This window comes from Scardinius erythrophthalmus (genome assembly GCF_964197995.2).
Source record: "Scardinius erythrophthalmus genome assembly, chromosome: 23".
NCBI lineage: Eukaryota > Metazoa > Chordata > Actinopteri > Cypriniformes > Leuciscidae > Scardinius > Scardinius erythrophthalmus.
The window spans coordinates 19,421,006-19,444,452 of NC_138243.1; the positions used below are offsets into that span (position 1 = coordinate 19,421,006).

At 37.6% G+C, this 23,447-nt stretch overlaps 1 protein-coding gene across 12 annotated transcripts in view; it reads left to right on the forward strand.

Annotated features, from left to right (window-relative positions):
- Positions 1-23,447, forward strand: part of dlg2 (discs, large homolog 2) — a 243,638-nt gene that overhangs the window by 171,501 nt on the left and 48,690 nt on the right. For 8 of the 12 annotated variants that reach the window (XM_081354624.1, XM_081354630.1, XM_081354629.1 and 5 more), the window contains 6 exons: positions 10,394-10,444; positions 12,122-12,246; positions 15,959-16,128; positions 17,346-17,482; positions 17,924-18,068; positions 18,241-18,406. In XM_081354624.1, coding sequence (XP_081210750.1) covers positions 10,394-10,444; positions 12,122-12,246; positions 15,959-16,128; positions 17,346-17,482; positions 17,924-18,068; positions 18,241-18,406 — 794 coding nt within the window. Of the gene's footprint in view, positions 1-10,393; positions 10,445-12,121; positions 12,251-15,958; positions 16,129-17,345; positions 17,483-17,923; positions 18,069-18,240; positions 18,407-23,447 lie in introns of all 12 variants that reach the window. The other 4 variants (XM_081354628.1, XM_081354634.1, XM_081354635.1 and 1 more) reach the window with 2 other exon arrangements.

Here is a 23,447-nt window from a genome sequence, read left to right on the forward strand (position 1 = left end):
ATACAACAACTCTCCTGGCCTCCCTCTCCTTCTTTTCATGGCGTTTCTGGTACACTGATTTATGTTTTCTTTCCCCTGAAATTTTCAGTCAGTCAGTCTCCTGCTCTTCCACCAAGTTCATCGTTAACTTCAGGCACTGCCGCCTCAACTCTGATTGGTTCTGTTCACGAGCTGGGGCGGGACTTACAATTTTAATTGGGTCCATCTGATGTTTGTCACTGACTGAATAATAAATAAATACTTTAGATCGGACTAAACCATTTTTAGGGAGGTAAGATATTTGGAAAAAATATTTAACCAAATTGCATGTTTTTGTGGTTTTCATTTAAATCTCAGGCATACAACTAATATAAATATAAGAATTGTTCATACAAATGGGGCCTAAAGTATAACTGCTGGATTTTGTGGGGGCCACTATAATTGTCACCCCCTTTCACCCCACTAGCGACGGCCCTGGGTGTGACAATGCACAATATTGGGTTCACTAGAACGAGGCAGCATTATAATGAAGGCACGTATACTTCATTATTAAAATGATCCCATAAAGCTGAGTATGCTCATCCGAAAAGTGTGAACAGTCCATGTTATGAAAAAAGAAATGTTTATCCAATATTTCTGTGTTTTGTATTTTTATGCATATTAGAGGACAGTTCTGACAAACCCAATTGGAGAATACATTGTGCTTCACATTAAGCCACCTATGTAGAGCATTCCAAATCAGTCAATTATGAGATTCCATTTCATAGTATTCTGCCTTTGATAGTGGTTGCCTCTTATTTTTTGAAGTTGTAAATACAACATTATTGGAGTATGTTTTACAAAAAAAAAATGCTTTCTGCTTCAAAATTTTATATTTAATTCATTGTGATACTTGTCGTATCTTTGTAATTAATAGTGAAATTTATTTTCAATTTCCGAACGAAAATTGTGTGCTTTTCATTTTGAATCAGAACTAAAGAGGTAGATAAATGCAGGAGGAGAGAGAAAACATTGAGCACATGATAGAACAGGTGATGGGACTGAGTGAAAGAACACAGAAAGGGAAAGTAGTGTTAAATCAGACACTAACACAGAGCGATAAGTACTCGGCACGAAGCGCAAAGAGCGTGCACACAAACACGCTAACAACCGCTTGACCTTGAGTCGGTAGATGAAGGTTTTGTCTGTTTCCTGCTAACTCCAAAATTATGTGTTTTTTTCCTGTTATTGCAGTGTTGTAATTTGACCATGTCCAGAAACAGCCAGCCATTTATGAACAACCTAAAACGCTCATTCATTTTTTTGTTCTGCTTCAGCTTGTTTGTTATAGGAAAGATAAATCACAAATAATATCTCTTTAACCTCTCAATTGTTTCTACTAAAAAGCAATGCGATCAAATGGGGGCTAAAAAGATTCTCTTCCTCTATTATATCAGAAAGATATTTAATGAGAAATATCCCACTATTCTTGCTCTGTTTCATTAAAAGAATCTCCTCCGTTCCACATGGCTCTTACGCACACCCTTCACGTTCATCGAGGATAATATAATTTGATTCTCGTTTCTCTGCCGGCATCAGAGTAATGAATTATTAATATCAAGGCATATCCAGATGACTGTGGATGTGCCGTGTTTTAGTCAAAGTGTCATACTTCCATCAACAATGCGAGATTGACCGTTACATCCTGAATCCAGCAACACGCTTAATGCTGTTAAGACGGTTTAATTGCTTTTCCCCCTTTACTTTCTGCTGTTCTCAATTTAAAGCCTGCTGTGGATTGTGTTGGAGTACGTGTGAGATTATGATGATTATCAGCTGCTTTAAGCACCAATCTGTGTTTGATAGAACTTCAAATATTCTATTATGAGTGAACAAGAGAGTGAAGATGGAGTTCTGGTAAAAGAAAACACTATGATGGATTGCTCCAGTAAAGCAGGTGTTCACTCTGAGTTTAGCCTATAAACACTGTGTGTGTGCGTACGTACGTACGTACGTACGTGTGTGTGTGTGTGTGTGTGTGTGTGTGTGTGTGTGTGTGTGTGTGTGTGTGTGTGTGTGTGTGTGTGTGTTCTGTGCTCTCAAAATGTAAATCTCTAAAGTAGAATGAATTCACTGACCCTTTTTTCGTTGATAACTTTATTTTAGCATTACTACAATATTACTGGTGCTGGAAACTTAAAATGGTGACACTGGGATTTGACGTATGCTGTGTTTTAGATTTACAGAGAATTATCTGCGTTGTGGGAGGGGTAGATGGGTAACAGAACTTGCGTTAAAATGTGTTGCTGTGATTAGAGTTATTGGACGCCTGTGTGATCCATCCATTACAGTTTCATTCATGACTATCTTACGTTATGGCGAATTTGTGGCTAATTTGTTTGAATTCGCACGATTGCAGTCCTACGATTTTGTACGATCTGCTTGCGTGATACGCCCCAGTGATGGTTGTGTTTAGGGATGGGGTTGGGGTGAACTCTAATTTTTTAAATAAAATTTTTACATTTTCGTATTCGTATTCATAGAAATTGCCACCTCATAAAGTAGTTACGTTTCCTGTGAGATTGGGTTTATCCATTGGATTGAGTCGCTGTTGAGGAGATATAAAGACTCCATACTTCCCCAGAGAAAAAAGAAAGGTGTGCTGCAGTAAACCCAGCGGGAAAGGACCGAATCGAGCTCATTTTGCATGTATTCATGGCAAACATTTATCCTGCGCACACACATTCACTCACCCAGTACAGTGTCATCTGTTCTCTTTATTAAAAGGAGCCTCAGTTGCTTTAGTGTGCAGATTTGCCTCAGGTTAAGTGCTATGTGGGCTTTGTGATGTCTATCAAGGAAGTGTTAAGGCTAGTTGAAAAATCAAGCCAGGTGGATTTTCTTAGTAGTAATGAAAGAAATGAGAAATGTCACTTTTATCTGTTGATGCTTCTGAAAGATGTTGAAAAAAGCAAGAGTGTGTGAAACTGCCAGACATTATATATACAGTTAAGGAGAGCAGTAGACCTTTGTCAGAGAAGATGAAATATTTAATTTGATGCAAACACAAAACATTCAGTAGGCTATGTTATAATGCTGGATGTCTTTCCAAAATCATCTGGTTGTGAAAATTATAGGTGTTAGGTAGACTAAAATGTATTGCTATAAAGATGCACAGTTATGCATAAGATACAGTTCTAAGATGAACAGTTTTGGTCAAAATCTAAGGCAAGCTTTTTTTATTATATTACGTATATATTTTTTTTCTTATATTACATTACCATTCTAAAAGTTTTTTTTTTTTTAAAGGCACACTATGCAGTTTCTGTTTGTCTCAAACAGCGACCCCTAGAGTCACTGTGGAGTACTTGTATTTAACTTTACTGTCTTAAATACCACTCACGCAGAGCCGTCTCTGCACTTTTCCGACCGCGCTTTCTTCGTTTTCTTTGTTGACTATTCATGCTTTGCTATGATTCATGTCTGAAATGCGTGCTAGTGTCTTCCATAGAGGCTACTTCACATGTTGTTGATGTATGTGACGTCACCCTACTACGGGTTCGTTTACCATCGAAATGATTTCGAAGCTGTTATATTAAGATACAAATCTTGCATAGTGTGCCTTTAAAGAAATTAATACTTTTTTTCCAGCAAGGATGCATTACATTAGTTCAAATATTATTGACACTGAAGGCATTTTTAATGTTACTAAAGATATCCGTTTTTAAATGAATGCTGTTCTTTTGAACTTTCTATTCATCAAAGAATAAAAAAAAAATCCCGATTTCCACAAAAATATTAAGCAGTGCAGCTGTTTTCATCACTGATAATAATTAATGTTTCTTGAGCACCAAATCAGCATGGTTGAAAAAAAAGTGTAGAAACAACTTTCACTCAGAAATTGCTAGTAAATTTCACAATTAATTACAAAGAAATGGCAAGTAACACATTGAATTAAACATGAAATTTTGAAGAAGAAAAACTGAAATAGTATTTTCTTGTAAAATGCACTCCAGTTATCGGTTTTATTTACAGCTTCAATTTACAACAATGATTGATGGCTTAATTAATGGCTGCTGAAAATTCAGCTTTGCCATGACAGGAATAAATTACATTTTAAAATATATAAAAATAGAAAACGTGTTAAATTGTAATAATATTACTAATTTTATTACTGCATTTGTGATTTAAATAAATGCATCCTTGGTGGTAAATTCTCTTTTATTTAATACCAAAAAGAAAAAATCTCATGTAAACTCAGTATTTGCATGTATTATGTATTGTGTGTGCTTTTTAGACTATTGCATAGGTAGCTTAGCAACATGTTAATGTTAAACTCTTTTGAAAGATGAGTCTTTTGTGTATTACATGATGGTTAGAATGCTGCCTTAGTACAGTAGATGACTATGCAATAGACTGAAAGGCAGCTTGCTAATTTTGACACATGCACTACAGTTTAAGTGCAGTTACACCTGCTGTTGCCTATAGTTTAAGACCTGGTGAGAAATCTGGTTAAGTACTGTTAATTATGAAGCCTCCACTGTGCTCACTTTGTAACTGTAGTGGGAACAGAGCTCAGTTAGAATTAGCGCTAAAGATAATCAAGGGGGCGACAGGATTAATACAGCATTATTGAGAGCGTGCTCAGTCTGTGTAGTTGTTGAATAACTTCTACCTAGCTTCAGCAAAATGACCCCTTTTGCCTACTTTTAACAGCATCTTTGTTTCCGTTAGCTGTCAGGAATAACAGTGGTTAGTTCATAGTGCTAATTAGTCCACATGGGTGTGTATTGGGGAAACCGAGTCTTATTAAGTCGCATCCTGAGAGATATTTTGTGTTTAATCACCGCGATGGGTGTAAAAATATGCCATCCCATCGGCCAGAACTCTAAACGGAAAGCTTCTGCTTGAAAGTGCCCAGTTCCTGCATTATAGTCAAACAGTTGTCATGGAAACATGACCCGCTCTGTGTCGTTTGCACAAGCTGTGTGGATGAACGCATTCAAGCGCGTCGTACATTCGCGGGTTTGTGTGTTGCCACATTTGCAGTGACTCACCAGTTTAATGTGAGCTTTTACGCCCCGGATGCTGCATCGTGAACTCCCCTCTGCAGCTGCACTCACCCTCGGTCCCCAGTGTCTCACATTTGCAACACCATGCGGCTCAGAATGCTAATGCCACTCAAAACCCAGTAATTGGGTCATTTCTTCAGGGGGAAGATGGAAAGGCCATGTTTGTCTTGACCTAAAGAAAAGTTCTCCAAATGAAGTGCGTATGATTATCAGTGTCTTAAGTCGGCTGATAAGGGGGTTTGTTCTTTTCTGATGAGCGCTGCCGTTGTTAATGATCTCATTTACTCAGTCTTATTGGTTTCTCATGCACATCTGTCAATTATCACATCCATCAATTATTGCTCTGATTGTGTTTGTAACCATATTCAGCTCTGTGTGCTTTGAGAGCGATGGATGCAGGGTGTTCTGAAGAGCTCTCGCTGATGAATATGTGGAGAAGCGACTCGGCTACCGCTGCTCTGATTAGTTAGCACCAAACAGAGGAACTTGTATACACTGGTAATAAATAACATTCTGGCTCTGACAATAAACAAAATGGCCACATCTGATATAGGATTTTGACCAGTTTTAATGGTAAAGCTATTTGAGCTGTTGTGGATCATGTAACGTGTGATGTACTTTAGGCATTCGTCGTGGCTGGTAGTGTTTTCTGATGGATCCTCGTGCTAATAAAGTCTGCATCCACTGACACGAATTTCTATATTACTTGGTTTCTTAATGTAAACTCCTTGGGAATTTGAACTTGAGACTGTTATCACTCATTGGACCAGCAAGCACTCATGAAATCACTAATCAAGTAAACGAGATAAAGAAAGAGCAAAGAAAACAAACTACAATAGAACAGACACACATGAAATAGACCTATCTGAAAAACTTCAAGCACTAGAAATACTACAAAAAAAATGCATAATTAAGTAATCAAATGTATAAAAAGATATTAAATACAAAAGTATTTAAGATTTTCTCTTTTTTTGTTTTTTGATTGACATTAACAATGACAGCAGGTACTGTAAATTTGGATGCTGTCACTTTAAAGGGCACCTATTATGCCCCTTTTTACAAAATGTAATATTGATCTTGGGTGTCCCCAGAATGTATTTGTGAAGTTTTAGCACAAAATACCCCACAGTTAATTTATTATAACCATTTGAAAATGTCATTTTTGGGGCCTGTTTTAAAAAGAGCTGTTTTGGTGTGTACCACCTTAAATGTAAATGAGCTGCATATCCCCGCCCTGCTGGACCCAGATGATGAAGAGAGTCCCGCAGAAGAAACATGAAATGAGAATGGACCAAGACGTCTCGGAATGGTTATTTGATACATTTATGTACTTTCAAAGTTTTAATCGCGTCCCCTTTGCAATTATGGATGTGGAACACACACACAAATTGTGATAACGTTCGCGCAATTCTTTTTAAACTACATACACACAAATACTGTGATAACGTTTGCTAAGTACAAACGATTCTTTTTTTTTTTTTGTACAAACGAAATTATATTTATGCCAGGGGTGCTGTTGCGTCATGTTGACATTACTTGTCATACAGGTGCTTATGTGGCAAATGTGAGAAGATGGCTATACAGAACCAGAAAACATATGCTGCAAGGAGATAGACGTTTATATACTGTCTATGGAGATAGAGCATACATGTATTAATTTATTTACATTTGTAATTGCTGCAAAGAATAATACGTGACATAAAACTGTCTGACGTTGTTTGTTAAGACATCCTATGACGACGACAATAAATAGCTTTAGACGCAGATTTGTTGTTGAACTGGCTGATATCTATTGAAATGACTATTTGCTCAAAAATCATAAAATACACTTACTTCTTCTGGAGGTGACGTTGGATCGCGAACAGTAGGCAACGATACACACGTGAGGATTAACTTTAACCCTCGTTCATTAAACAGTCAGTCAGAAAATGATTCGCGCAAACATAAATGTATTTAGGAAGTTTAAGTGGCGCCTTTTCTTCATAAATAAAATCCATCCGCTGCGTTTTCAGTGGCTCTGATGTCAGTGAAGACTACTATGTCCATTCTTACATCCCACAACAGAACACCTACACTTCTTAGGAGACATTACCGGCTGTCGTTGAAACAATGGCGATGGTGTCACCGAGGGCGGGGTAACCACAGTGTCAATCAAATCACGTCGGTGGGGCTTAGCGCAATTCTACGTCACAGTGAGAGCAATCTCAGAACAGGGTGTTCTGAGACAGTGCTTATGATTTATTGAGATTGTAAAAAAACCACTGGGTGGATTTTTATCATTCTAGGGCGGTTTTGCTCACACACTGCCAACACACATTTATGTTCAAACACCATGTAAAAGTGAATTTTGCATAATAGGTGCCCTTTAAGAGCGACTACACGGATCCAATATACTCTTGCGTTCACTTGAACTCTGTTTACGCTCACTTAAGACATAAATGACTGTTTACTTGCAAAGACATGGATATTTTGACACATAAGTTATGTGTATTAAACCGCTCAAGCCCAATTAGGTGGCAAAAAGCACTCCGTTCAGTTCTCACACGCTCTATGAGCAGCGGCTTCATGTGAGCTTGTCTTTCAGACAGCGCTCAGAAACAGTCTCTCAGAGAGCGTGTGCATAACGGTTTAAAGTCAAATGTTTTTAAACTGCAGTGCTTAAAAACACATGCAAATGATAAGCTTTCAGCACAGCAACTGAGCATGACCGCGATAGAGACGACAGTCCAAAATCTCTACCGATATATCGCTCATCCCTATCTATATGTGCTATCTGTCTTTTGATGATAGAACAAAAACACCTATTTTAGAATAATTTTAGAGTACATATTTGTATCCCATCCAAAATTCATCCTGGTGCCAACTCTGGACCAGCTGACCAAATATGTTACCGCATCTTCCCGCATGACTGAAGAACGTCAGCCAGAATTCAACAAATAAATTCATTTGAGAATGTTGTGGAGTGAGAGACTGCGTTCAGCTCTTCGCTCTTGACATCTGTTTGGTCCTCATGTTTAAGAGCAGGTGTAGTCTAGAGGCTTCCAACTGATGCTGTAAATGAAAGGTCATGTTGCTCTGAGGAGAGTAGTGAGACAGTATTTCGCTATGCCTCTCTCTCTCTTTCTCTCTGTTGAACAGCTGAGGTGGCTGAGGCATAAATGAGCTTGTTCACTGGGTTTCAATTAGCCATGAATGACGGTTTCTCTTTCTCCAGCTGTCTGAAATACTCCCCTCAGTTTAAAAAAAAGTCAAAATGTGAAACATGGACACTCACTGTAAAGGCCAAGGCTGTCTTATTATCAAAGCACTTCAATAAATGTCCTTGTTCACAACAAGCTCTATGGACAGCACCTGTGAAATGATGTTGGTATGGATTTTTTTAATTAATAAAATAGTAAACTGTATATCAAACTAATCATAACTCTAACATCTAACCTTACTTTTTCTTTTTAGGCCTAACAAAACTAACACTCTGAAACACAATGTACTAAGACGTTCTGTTCTTTGGCTAAATGTATGTGTCCCCTTTTTGCGAAAACATGTGACTTTGGTTGTGTGAGAATACAAATAACAAATCTGGGAAATTAAACTAGACAGATGTCTAAACTTGAAAACTTGTGGTTACCTAACAAGAGGGCTTGTCTATGAAGAACCAATCAAATTGTAGGGAAATTAAGTAGTGTTTCATGTCATTTTTGCCATTCTCCTATTCTATAAAAAGTGTTGTATTTGTGTTTGCTGGTGGGATTCTCAATGGAATTTGTCTGAGATCCTCCGGCCTTGCTTCTTCTTGGGAGATTCTCTGGAGAACTGCTCTGAGATCCCCCTGCCATGATTTAAAGCATTTAAAGGACATTTGCTGAAGTCTGTTTGTCGATTTTTGCAGCGCAGCAAGCTAGTTAGGCGAACAAGTTAGTTAGGAGACCCAGAGATACTAAACGTCGACTGTAGACATTAGGGGATGTCGATTGTAGACGAGACCCAGATAGACTAAACGTTTACTGTAGACGTTAGGGAACGTCGATTGTAGACGAGACCCAGATAGACTAAACGTCGACAGTAGACGTTAGGGGACGTCAATTGTAGACAAGACCCAGGTACGTAGTTAGGTTTAGGGAAAAATCTACCACAATTACCTCCAAATAATGTTATATCATTCCTTAGTTGTTAAAACATACACAAATTGGGTTTACAGAAATGCATTTAATAGATAAAAGCTTATGCATTTCTGCTATAGTTGTATTAAATTGTAATAATATTTCACAATATTACTGTTTTACTGTATTTTTACTTTTGAACGGTAGTGGTTATTCGTAATAAATAATATATTATATAAAAATCCTATTGTAACAAAATATAGCCAATTAAGCAAAAATATAACACATTTTATAATAGTTTTAGGATTTTTATGATATAATGTTAATGATATAATATAATTAATTATATGATATAATTAATGTTCATGAATCATGAACAATTAGATCAGGGACATTTTTAAGATAATAATGGTGTCTAATAGTAATTCAGTGTACATTGTCGATTCTTTGTCATTATTTGTCAGCTTTTAAAACGTCTAAAATTCTAAAAGCATCTAAAATTGTCTTTCTTAAAATGGCATTTTACTGACCTGACCTCAGAAAGGTCCTTGGAGCTGTCAAATGTGGAGCATGTTTGTTGTATATGCTCAAATAATGAATGTGATAGCAGACATGCTGGTTTTCAAAAGCTCTTGTTGTGTCATGCAGCCATTACTTTAAATTCACTTATTAAAGAATAATTAAGATGAACGTCTCCAGTCGAGCACAAACATGACCCTCATTTGAAATTGAACTTGAAATTGGATTAGATGTCTTTCAATGTGCGTTCAGTATGAATTCATCTCTAAAGGGCTGCTTGAGCCAGCATGTCTGCCTCAGAGGCCTGGTCCCATTGTACGAGCTGGTAAATGATTATGGATTTTAGTGTCCGGACTCAGATTTAGACAATTACGGCTGACGCGGTGAACTGAATAGATATGAGGCTCAATGTCTGCTGAAGATCTATGAAAGCCCCGGTCCTATATCAGTCAAGGAGAATGAGATGAATGCTGATGTTTTTCAGAGTTTATTTGACTTATCCTTTCAAGATAATGTATGTAGCATCACTTTTGCAATCACAGCGGGTTTAATTTAGTCCTTTAAGCTACCACATAATGTTTTGAACTGTTATGAACCTCTTTCCACATCATTTGCCTGCTGCAGTTTTAGGATGATATTGTGTCATCACAGTTAGATATTTAATGTGACGGTTAAATGATTAATGCCCTTTTTGAATTGCATTTGCAAACACATCTAATGGGATTTTATTTTTTTTCCCTCCAATAGGTAAATGGGACAGAAATTGAATATGAATTTGAAGAGATTACATTAGAGCGGGTAAGTGTCTGTCTCTCTCTCACATCCATAGATACATGCTGTAACCGTAGGCAAATATTAGGCACGTCATATTTTATGCTCGTGTGGATTTTTCCGCCTGGTAATCCAATCATTCACAGCCTGGCTTTGAGCATGATCTTGAAACGTATAACCATAAAACATGACCAATCACGGTACGAGTTTAGCCTGTGATTAGTAATAACTTTAAATGGGAGATCGTTTGATTTAATGATGATTGCGTTTTAGTTTTGTCTAGTCATTGTGTGGGAATGCTCTCGGGAAGGGAATTTGCCTGACCAAAATATCAACCTGTCATTTCTGTACTTTATCTAAAACTTTTTTATTTTTTTATTATGGAACTATTATTCTATAATAGTTTTAATTAATACTTTTATTCAGGAAGCATGCATTAAATTGATCAAATGACAGTAAAGACATAAGTACATAATGGTACATAAGATTTTTATTACAAATAAATGCCTGCTCTTTTAAACATGTTATTCTATAAACAAAGAATTCCAAAAATAAAATATTAGGTAGCGCAACTATTTTTAACATTGATAATAATACGAAATTATGGAAGCCACAGAATAAAAAAAAAGTAACTGCAACTTTTTATTTCACAAATTAAAAAATAAATAAATGGCGACCTTATTTATCAGAATTGTGAGGTATAAACTCGCAATTGCGAGAAAAAAAGTCAGAATTGCGAGTTTATATCTCGCATATCTTTTTTTGTGATTTTGTAACATTGATTATTACAAAATATAACAAAATAGTTATAAAAATAATTAGTTTCATTTTGTTATAGAAAGTAATACTGAGATTTAATTCATCACTGAAGCCTCTTAATTGGGCCACTGTATGTGCTTTATTTACAAGTGAAAGCCTGGGGTGCACAGTGGAGGCAGTGTGAGAGAAAGAGAGAGAGAATTAGACGGCTGCAGATGACATTCTGGCAGCTGCAATCGGATCCACATGACTAGACACAGAGCACGGACAATAGCAAAGGTCAACTAGACCAGAGGGAACACAGATTTGTCCGACCCTGGAGCCGTGAGGCGGAGAGTGTATGTTCGAGGCTCTCTGCAGACTCAACTGAGATTACATGTTGGAAAATCGGATGCAAACTTAAGCGATAAGTCTGCTGCAAGGGCCTGATCTGTTATTGTCACTTATTTCATATTCTCACTCACATATCCTAGTATTGCCTTTTCGTATTTACCTTGACTTTACATTTGCTATTCTATAAAGCAGATCCAAACTCTTAAAATAGCCAGAGAAGATCTCAGCAAAGATTAATTCTCCTCACAATCCACTTTAAAGCTTAAAAGCCTGAGGCAGCACCCTGGAGAGTTCCATCATAAACACGTCATTTCAAAATATTAGCCTGTAAGTCTATTTATGTCTCAGAGATGTTAAAAGTGGCTCTAGCCCACGGTTGCGACAGGTTTTGATTTGTGAGTTTGCGCTGCTCAGAGGCAATTGCTGTGCCAAACTGTAAACACTGATGAGTCATGGGTAGCAAAGTGCACCTCTTACAAAAATAACATTACGCGTCTCTCTTTCTGTTCAGTCTGTTTTGGTTTTGTTATTCAGGCTCTTTTCTTTAGAGGCAAAAGACTAATAAAGGGCCTTTTTTACATCTTTCATATTCCTGTGTGTGTGTCTCCTCAGGGAAACTCAGGGTTGGGGTTTAGTATAGCGGGTGGAACAGATAACCCTCACATCGGTGATGATCCCGGGATCTTCATCACGAAGATCATCCCTGGGGGAGCGGCGGCTGAAGACGGCAGACTCAGGTGGGTCGGTGTTTCGTAACACACTTGTGTGCATGCATTTGTTGGGTACCATTCAAGGCTTAGTATTAATATAAAATCAAAATTGACACTACATACAGAGTTTCTGCAGGTCTTAAAAAATCATAAAACCCTTACACAAATTAAGACCTTAAAAAGGTCTTAAATCTGGGCAGAAAGTATTCAATGTTGCATGCATTGCAAAAAAAAAATTAATATCATCTCAGTATTTTTGCCCTGTTTTCCAATACAAATATCTAAACATCTTTAAATCAAGATACATTTACTTAAGATGCAAATGTAGAATAAAGTTTGAAAATTTTAATAAAATTATGTGAGTTTATGACTAAAACAAGAACGAAATGTCTGTGTCAATGAGTTATGAAAACTTCCCTTTGAATTAAGTTGATTTTTTTTAGCCCACTGGCAGATATTTGTTCTTCTTTTAATCATAAACTCACTTCTTTTTGATCAGCACTTCATATTTTATGTCATATTGTATCTCCAGTAAATGTATTTTGATCTAAGAATCTTTAGACATTTACACTGGCAAACAAGACAAATCTACTAAGGAAGAACGTCACTTTTTTTGCAGAAGGTACAGTAAAAGTTATTTCCATTCTAGTGGTTGGAAACAGGGCGATTCATGCTTTTTTTGTCAAAAATAAAATAAATGTATTAGATATCTGTTGGAAGTGTTGCTAATATAACTCAATGCTTTTCTCCCTAGATATTTATGTGTAAAGAACACATTGACATATTGAGTTATCTTCCATTTATTCCTTAAATTTTCTTTACTTGGTCTTAAAAAGGGTCTTTAAAAAGTCTTAAATGTATTTTCATATAACCTGCAGAAACCCTGTACACATTCTCTTAATACAAACTCAAATTTGTATGTTAATTATTTTTTTTTTAAATCTTAAAAAAATAAAGGCTCTTTATTGGCATCTGTATTTTCTTGAATGTCCTTTAATATTTATTAAACCTTCTCATTGCATAAAAGGTTATTCATAGTGTATGTAATGCAAACAGGATTATATGTTCAGAAGTGTTAGTGAGTGGACAGTTTCATGGTGAATTAAACATTTTTAATGGATTGATGGATTGTCAGAGGAAATAAAACTGTGTTTCTTACTTAGATGAAGATAAATTCAGTAGATCACTAGGCAATTTTCTTTTTCGAGACATAATGATCTCGCTTATTGCTCTGGCTTCGTAGAGCAATCTCTTTCTTTATTCGTCCCTTGCTCTCTTTCCTTCCTCTCTCTTTCCCTCTCTCGGCTGTAAATGATTGAACCCGGGCTGTTCATCACAGTCCTAATGTCTCTCTGGAGAGCTCAAGTACCTGAAGTTTTCTGCTGACTGCCACACACTCTGACCGCGAGGTACTTTAAAAAATTTACCATCTGCGAGGTCTGAGGTGAATTGTGTGGATATAACGAATATACCTGACCAAATCACTTTCGGAAAATGTCAATCTTCTACAGGGTAAAAACAAACAAGTATGCATTATACATTTTATGAAAAAAATTGATCTTTTCCTGATTTTGTGAACATTATGTTTTAAACGAACATGATATTTTCATGAAAACCATTCAGAAAGGAAAAGTTGTAAATGAGTATAATGAAATTAAAAGGATAATTCAGCCAAAAAATACAACAAACAATTGTGTCCATACAACAAAAGTCAATAGGCAACAATACTATTTGGCTATCAACATTCTTTAAAAAAAATATTCTTTTGTGAGGGTGAGTAAATGATTACAGAATTTTCAGTTTTGGGTAAACACTCCCTTTAAATGGAGAGCCTATTTGCTTGATGACTCCTGCTTCTCATAGTTTTATACTGACAAAAAGGGCCTTGTTATCTCAGGAAAAACAGGACCTCAACAATATCTCAACCCTTGCTCATATTTTTAAAAGTCTTAGTTGAATTTGAATATATATAGATTTTTTTTTAATCAAATTATGCAGAGTAATGTCTGCATTCATTTTACAAAACTACATGCTTGCTGTATGTCAACAATTATCTCATTTGTTTCTATTTTTATGTCTCCCAAGTAATTTTAGTTGTAGTTTGATTATACAATAATATTTCAGAACTCAATTAAAGGGATAGTTCACCCAAAAATGAAAATTCTGTCATTAAGTACTCACCCTCATGTCGTTCCAAACCCTTAAGACTTTCGTTCATCTTCGGAACACAGATGAAGATCTTTTTGAAGCCTAAATTCAGTCTGTTCATCATGTAAAACGATTGAGTCTCCTCAGAACATTATGGACTAAACCGCTCAATTCATATGGATTAGTTTTACGATCTCTTTATGAACTTTTTGAGGCATCGAAGTGGTAATTGCGTAGCTGTCTATGGAGGAACAGAAAGCTCTCAGATTTCATCTAAAATATCTTCATTTGTGTTCTGAAGATTAACAAAAGTCATGAGGGTGAGTAATTACTGACAGAATTAAAATTTTTGGGTGAACTAACCCTTTAAGTCTCCTGAGCTATGAAAAAGCATTCTTTGAGCAATAAGATGTTCCTCTAGCTATTTCTGAACAGGTTGAAGTTTTAATTGATATTGGTGAGCTATAGAGTTTTTATTCCTGGCTGGATTTGTTTGAGATTCATGTAAGGGCCGATCAGGAGTTGGTTGAGAGGGTTGTTTTATTAGAGGGAAGCGTAATTAGATTGTGCTGGAGAGATAGCAGATCTTCCTGTGTTTTGTATGCATGTGTGTGCGGCGACCCGAACAGCAGCTGCATGTGACAGCCCCTTCTGAGCCCTTCACCCGGCTTTACTCCATGACTTGGCTGTTTTCTTTTATCCTCTGTCTCTCAGTCAGGCCTGTCAGGGCTTTGAGCATCGCCAATCCTCCTCTTGCTGCTTCTCACCTGGCAAGTTGCGCCACTTCAGCGTTCTGTATTCTGCAAACGTCTTTCCATTCCCCTTTCCCATCCACCCCATATGCTGCATTCTCTATTTTAAAAGAATAAGACACTTTGAACGTTCACCAATAAGCTGTGATAGATTTATGGTGAGTTGGAGGTGAACGCCATTTAGAGAAGCAATTACATTGTGTAGGTTTTTTTTTTTATTTATTTTTTAAAGCTGCCCTTGTTTGACTTTGGGAGTGTTGGAAGCTGAACGGGCTCCAGATAAATCATTCAGGCTTTAAAGATGTGTGGAGCAAAGAAACAGGAAGCTGCATCAAAGATTCTAGATTGGATGTAGCATGCGTATGATCAGGCTTTATAGAGTTGGACAGGGATCAGTGACAGGGAAAAACCATTAAAACTACAAGCTAATGTTCAACAAAATATAGATGCTCAGTTAGAATTTATTTAAATTTTGATTAAAAATATATATTAGTGTATTACACACAATTAAAATGTTTGACAATCAAGTATTATATTACATTTCACAATATTACATTTTTGTCTGTTTTTTTTATCATTTATAATTGAGCTGTGGAACATTATTCAGCTGTATAGTGACTCTGTTGCATATATATAAGATATACATATGTGTGTGTTCATGGTATAGTTTCAATGTGTGTTCTTGTGTTTGCTGGGTCTCAGCTGCTCTATGTGAGCATGCCCCAGGAGGCGGCTGTCCTTGGATCACAGGCTGCCATGATCTGGAACTCTCTGCAGGAGGCTCACTACACACCGAGGACTCCAGAAAACTCACTTCTTGCTTTTATTTGTCTCCGCAGAGTGAATGACTGTATTTTGCGTGTGAACGAATCAGATGTCTCTGAGGTGTCTCACAGTAAGGCAGTAGAGGCTCTGAAAGCGGCCGGATCGATCGTGAGGCTCTATGTGCGCAGGAGGAGACCGATGCTGGAGACCGTCACCGAAATCAAACTCATAAAAGGACCAAAAGGTTTCAAATTTACAATTACCTTAAAACCCATCTGTTACCTAAGCTGTTTGTCACCGTTTACATTAGGGATGTGTCACGATTGTCGGCTGCTCTACAAAAAAAAAAAAAGATTTTTATTTTAGTATGTTAATTTGTAGTTGTGCACAGTCGCGGCTCATCTGTAAGGGCAGGCGGGGCAGTGTCCCACCAAAATATTCATCCAAAACATTAACCTCTATATAAACTGAATCAATAATAAATTGTAAGTGTGTTCAGCATTCTGCAACAAATATTCTTTGGATTTTCTCGATTACTTTTAAGTCGTAAAGTGAGTGGGATATATTAAAATTTAACTTCGGTAGGCATGTATCATGATACTATGCGAGGCAGAGAGTGCCTGTTTTATGTTTGTTCTGAGAATAGAAATGGCTTTCTTTTCCTCTCCGGAATTCCTCCACAACTCTTAATATTTCAAAACAACATTCTGAGGCAATGAATACTACATTAAGGCAATTCTAAGATGTTGTGTATACTTAAAGCTTGTCAATCAAAATTAGTGCGCCACCCTCAGGCTGAATAACACAAGGACACTACATACTAGACCTCTGCCAAAAGTGTGTCTGCATGTTCAGCAATTAGAAATAAAGCTAACAAAATGTTTATAATAAACTAGCACTAAGACCCAGAATTTGCCATACCTAAATTTATGGTCAGGACTCAGGAGCACCTACTGGTTTTGCATATTCCTAGTTTGCATCCAATATATTTTTTTCTTTCTACTGTTATAAAAGAAAATAGACTATTACTCATGTACACATTCACATCTAGGGTGCGAAAACAAATGGAAAAAAAATATCAAGATTTGAAACTCCACTGAGCCTGAGAGCTATCACGTCCTCTTTGTTGGTTGTTGTTTGGGTGGAGCAATAAACAGAGCTATATCCTGAGAAAGACACTGCTTTGATGCATTATTCAGAGTGCATAGAGGAAAACGCATCTCTCTCTCTCTCACACACACACACACACACACACAAACACAGCAGCACTTGCACAAATTTGGAGGAAGAGCTTCGGGCACCATAGACTGACACTCTGAATCCAAAACACCATTAACACACTGTACAACACTTGTTTCCTCCTCTAGGAAACTAAGGATTAGAAAAAATTGTGTTTAAGGAAAGTTTATACTTTTTGCTCTAAGAGAGTTTTGAGTACAGTTCTTTCTTAAAATCCCATAGGGCTCGGCTTCAGTATTGCAGGTGGTGTGGGAAACCAGCACATCCCCGGTGATAACAGCATTTATGTCACTAAAATCATTGATGGGGGCGCTGCGCAGAAGGACGGACGGTTACAAGTTGGAGACAGACTGCTTATGGTAGGTCTCATTGACCTCTGATATTTATTTTATTAGTTTGTTTTATTTCATTAGTTTAAATTTAAAATAAAACATTTGAATTTTAATTGTAATTTTAGTCTAAATTTTCATTTAATAGTTTCAATTTGTTAAATCACTGACCAAACACATAGAAGTAGCCCTAAGAGATGTTTTGGAACAAGCTGCATCCATAGTTGGGTGATTACATTCCAGAAGTTTCGCTCTAGTGTCGGTGTCAGACTCCATTGCTTTTAATCCAGGTTTTTTTTTAAACTCTTTAAGACTGAGTTTGATTTAATTAGCAAGATCAGTGCTCTGTGTAATCCACTGGGCAGGACACATTTGGCAGCGCTGATTCGCCATTGACCACTAGAGCGTAACTGTTTACGTAACTCTGGATTGCCCTCTTAACACTTCCTGCTTGTTTTCTCTTTCGCCCAGGTGAATAACTACACTCTGGAAGAGGTGACTCATGAAGAAGCAGTGGCCATATTGAAGAACACGTCAGATGTAGTATACCTGAAGGTTGGGAAACCCACTAGTGTCTATCTCTCAGACCCCTATGGGCCGCCTGATATCACACACTGTGAGTTATTCTTACCACATTTCACACTTCATAATGTAATACATATGCTTAATGCTTTAGAATTTTTAAAGTATTGTGGAAATGTTTATTTTTTTGTCATTCAAGCTATCGATTTATTGGTTGTTATATTGATTGGCATTAATACACTCTCTCTCTTTATGTGTCTCTACAGCATTCTCACCCGCAATGGAAAATCATATCTCTTCCCCCGGTAATAACGGCACTCTGGAATATAAGTCCAGTCTTCCGCCCATCTCCCCCGGCCGATATTCCCCCCTGCCCAAGCACTTGCTGGGGGAAGAGGACATTAACAGGTTGGATGGTTTTTCCTTCCTACGGTAATTCCCTCCCTCTCTACCAGATGCCACTGCCCACAGGTAGACTGTGTAGCCCCCTTCCCACATGTGTCCTGTGGAAAATCCGAAAGACAATCAAGCAGCGTCATCACACCTAGTGATGGGATTGTTTTGGGATTTACTGTCCCATCCTTACTCCGTCCCGTCCTGTTAGTTCTGTACTGTTTTATGTTCCTGAATTTTTTGTGGTCCATGTTTGTTGTGAATGTACAGAATAACATAGGCTCTATCTACATTTTTGTATTATGTTATGACATGTTTACCATACTGCATGATTTGTAAGTGAACGTGTACATCACATAATCAGCTCAACATGTATGGCTTTTCTGACGTAGTAAACTTGCTCGGTAGTTCACCTGGTACAGCATTGCAATTGTGATGTGGTTTAGCGTTTGTGGTAGGTGGGATGTTCATTTTAAACGCAAATAGAGCTTTAACCTTTTAGTGCCATTTCATTTCTGAACTGCTGCAATGCATACAACAAACAACGCTATAAAAGGTTGCCAGATTCACATTCATCTCTTTCAGAGCAAACTTAATGTTTTTAGCACCATTAACATTTCATTTTGAAAATTACGTGAATCGTGCAATAAGCAATGCAATATCATTTTGCAAAAATGTCGGGACAGGCACATTTTTCAAATGATCCTGGGTTTGTACAGAGTATCATAGAGACTTAAGATATTTGAGTCAATAAGAAACCACCTAAAAGACCCTAGCAATCATGTAGAACACCTTAGCAACCACACATGGCGCATGATTTTATTACCAAATAAGAGCAGAAGGATTATAATGTTTCAAACTGAAATCTGTGATGATATCAGTGTGTGTCGACAGCATGAGCTTGTTTTTGTGCGCTGGCTTGCTTTTAAGGGTGTTTTGGGAGACATATGTTCAGGGCAGCAAAGCTGGGAATGTGTTTGGTTCGCTGCAATGCAACCTGAACCTCAGAGTGATGTGAATACTGAGCATCATCCCTGGAGTTTTCTGGAAAAGAAAACTAAAGCGTATAGTCAGAACTGAATCTGTGGACTTGTCGAAGTCCCTAAGAACTTTGAATTCAGAATAGCAAAAAAAGTCACAACAGACTTCGGTTTTGATTATCTTGTCATGCCCTCTTTCTGCCGGCTGGCTTCTTGATGTGTTCATGGGCCCTGTGGTTGTTTTGGGCCTCTGAGGCTTTTGATGGCAGTTCTAATGGAATTCTGGGATTCTGGTTTAGCTACAACACGTCCAACACGTGTCCGTGAGGCAACAGCCCCAAATTCTGTCAAGCAACCATCGCTAGACACTCATGTCTAGCGATGGTTGCTTGACAGCATTTGGGGCTGTTGCTTCTCGTACACGTGTTGTAGCTAAACCAGAATCCCAGAATTCCATTAGAACTGCCATCAAAAGCCTCAGAGGCCCAAAACAACCACATTGGAAAGTCATTACTAAATAAATACCCAAGTTCAACCTGCCACTATAATATCTCAACAATGTTTTACTTTTAACGGACGGTGCTGTTAATGTCTCCCACTGTGGAACACAGTTAATGGCACCCTGCTGTGAAAAATTCCCAGTTTCTCCATGAATGCTAAACGTGCAAGCAAACATGCGTACCTAACAAAGGGTTTGACCTTTCTTTGAGATGAGTGAGATTAAAACCCCTTTTCTTTGCCGGGGGTAAGAGGTTTACGTGGTCCCTGTGTTTGAGGAAACATAAGCCCATCTGGAAGTTCAGCCCCCTTCATCCTCACTGTGTTTTCCACAGGAGAATTGAGCACTCTGAGAAAATCAAAGGTCTGGATGGAGATTATAATATGGAATGGCAGAATGCTATAGCCGCTAATATCTTATTTTAAGTTCAGAGGCTTGGGAATTGCTTGCGAGTGAAATACAGAATAGGGCGTTTCATGTGGATTTACATAATAAATCTGAACTTATGTTATGGCTCACAAGTTGAATAATTAATTAGGTGTGACATTAGGCAGATGTTCAAGTGGGGGAGGATGAACATGATTTTGTGCTTGTGTGGCAATGGAGTGTGCAGATGTAGTGTGTGTAGGAGTTTGTTATGTTGCAATAATCGGTGAAGCACAGCATAAGACCCCCATTGCATTATGGGAGCATACAATTGCACACACACCATCATTTTATACACCAAATGTTAAAAACAGTTGCAAATACTTTACATCTGTGATGCTTTAGGACAGCAAAACTACACACACACACACACACACACACACACACACACACACACACACACACACACACACACACACACACACACACACACACACACACACACACACACACACAGCCTAGTCATTCAATCATCATGAATAATACAGCTTCAGAAGTAGAACATTCCATACTCACATCATGTACATACACACTCAGCAGTGTTACCATGGGTCAGTACTTAATTATTACTAAGCTCACCTTTAATGAACAGTACATTCATAATTATTAGATGTGTAGTCAGGAAGTTCTTATGAATTATATAGTTCAGTAAACTGCTGTGTGGTCGCTGACCTTAAAAGGATAGTTCACCCCAAAAAAATCACCCTCAACTTGTTCCAAACCTGTATGAATTTCTTTCTTCTGCCGAAGACAAAAGAAGATATTTTGAAGAATGTCGGTAACCAAACACTGACTTTCATAGTATTTTTTTCCCATACTATGGAAGTTAATGGGAAGTCATCAACTGTATGGTTACCCACATTCTTCAAAATATCTTCTTTTGTGTTCAGCAGAAGAAAGAAAATCATACAGGTTTGAAACAACTTGAGAGTGAGTAAATGACAAAGTTTTCATTTTTGGGTGAATTATCCCTTTAAGGACCAGTTTAAATCCGAGGAACTGTTGTGCATGGTTATGTGTGTATGTGTAGGTATGTTCAAGTGATGTACCAAAGTAGGATACGTTCTTGTACAAAAATCACAATCCTTGGTCATTGAAAGACAGTCAACCATTGTACAATCATAGTTTTAACCTTTACCTTAAAGCAGTGTTTCTCAACCTTTTCGATTCCAAGGCGGTCCTAAACTTTTGAATGGTAGTGTATATTACTTTAATATTTTTTTAGACATATTGCAGCCCACTTGTAAGTTAGCTGAGGCCCCCTAGTGGGCTCCCTGGTCCTAAACCCACCCCTAAATGAAGCCATTTATCTGTCTACATGGAATGAACCATTTCAGGTGTTGATGTTTAATGCACAGTTATGAGGAGCAGGATTTTAGACTAGTGAGATTTCACAATGGGCAGGGCCAGAGCCATAGAGAGACAGCCATATGGCTGTCACGTGGTTCATGTAAGCCCCAATAGTTCCAAAACATACGCTGGCTGTCATGTTCTTCTATGGGACAGACAGCAGCGATTGCATTATTGAACGGTAAATATAAAATAAAACACACACCCAAGTACTTTTTCAGCTGTTATTGCATTATTGCATTTTGTTAATGTCAGTTTTGCATTTGGAGAGGCAGGGCGACAACGAAATACTGTATATTACTAATTACTTAGATAAGTTTTAGGCTATATTTTTCATATTCATTACCGAACTAGTTAGATGCTACCTTCACAGCTGGCAAAGTCGCGCTAGCTAACTAGCAAGCAGGCAATGCTAGAAAATTGGTTGAAACAACCAAGATAAAATATAAATAATTACTCTGTGCATATACAAATGAAGACCAGTATAAGCATCGCAAAGGGCCTCTGATACAATATAGACAGTTGACAATTCAAAAGAGGTCGATATTTCAGAAACTTACCTCTGGAACAACTCGACGCGCAGCAATGTAAATGAATGGGGTCCAACGCCCAAATGACAGTGTTTGGAACTAATCCGATCTTCAAATCCCGGAAGTAGGCAGTTAAAAGCGGCGCCATTTTTTACAACGGAGGTCTATGGGAGTGTCGCAACTCTTTCTCTCTATGGCTCTGGGCAGGGCTAACCAGCAGAACAAATTAATGTAGCATGTGATATATTATTTCAGGACCATCAAATTATAAACTATCATTGATATTTATCCATAAACTTGCTACTTAAGTCAATCACATTAAGTTTGTGGTTCTCTATACAGTATGTAGCGTGAGTGGGTGACGCTAGCCTGTTCCTAATTCTATCTCTGTGCCCCGCTGTCAGTGTGAGGGGCCAGAGGGTTTGTGCCGTGGTTGATAATAAGGGTTTTGTCATGGTTTTATTTATCCCTCTGTGACCCTGTATTAAGGGCAAGGAGAAGGGAAGTATTGCAGATGTGGAAAAATGTGCTGAAGCCAGACGCAGAGAGAGACTGAGAGAGAGGCAAAACACACTGAGGAGTAGAAAATACAATGAGAACTGTTCTAAATATAAAATGATAAAGATACAAGGGGGTTGAATGAATGGATGGTAAAAGACCATTGTTAGTCATCTCTGTTTAGGACAAGTCACAAGCTAGCATCACATGATGCAGAGCGAAGAGAGAAAGCGGTCCAGTGAGGGGGCTGTCACAAAAACTTTCCACTCGCATTAACTTCAGTATGTCTAATGTAGCTTTGCATCTGCAATACGATCTCGCTCTCTCTTACCCCAAACCAGATGCTACAAATTAGCTCACTGAAACTTGCAGGATATGTTAGATCCTAGTGATTAGCGCACATGTTCCAGGCGAATTGAGCCTTGCTGCTTATGTGGGCAATTCAGGTTTGAATCCAATCTGTGTCATGTACCGATTCCATTCCTGAAAATGTATGTCAATAAAAGTAGCAAAATAATTGATTAGGTGTATATCCAGGAATGGCATCTCTAATTTTTCAGTAGACCGTTTGTGCATGTGTTGTATGCTACATACACTACCTTTCAAAAGTTTGGAATCAGTAAGATTTTATTTTATGATTTACAAGAAGTCTCTTATGCTCACCAAGGCTACATGTATTTAATCAAAAATTACAGTAAAAACTGTTATATTGTGAAATATTATTACAATTTAAAACATCCATTTTCTACTTTATTATATTTTACAATGTAATTTATTACTGTGATGAAAAGCTGAAT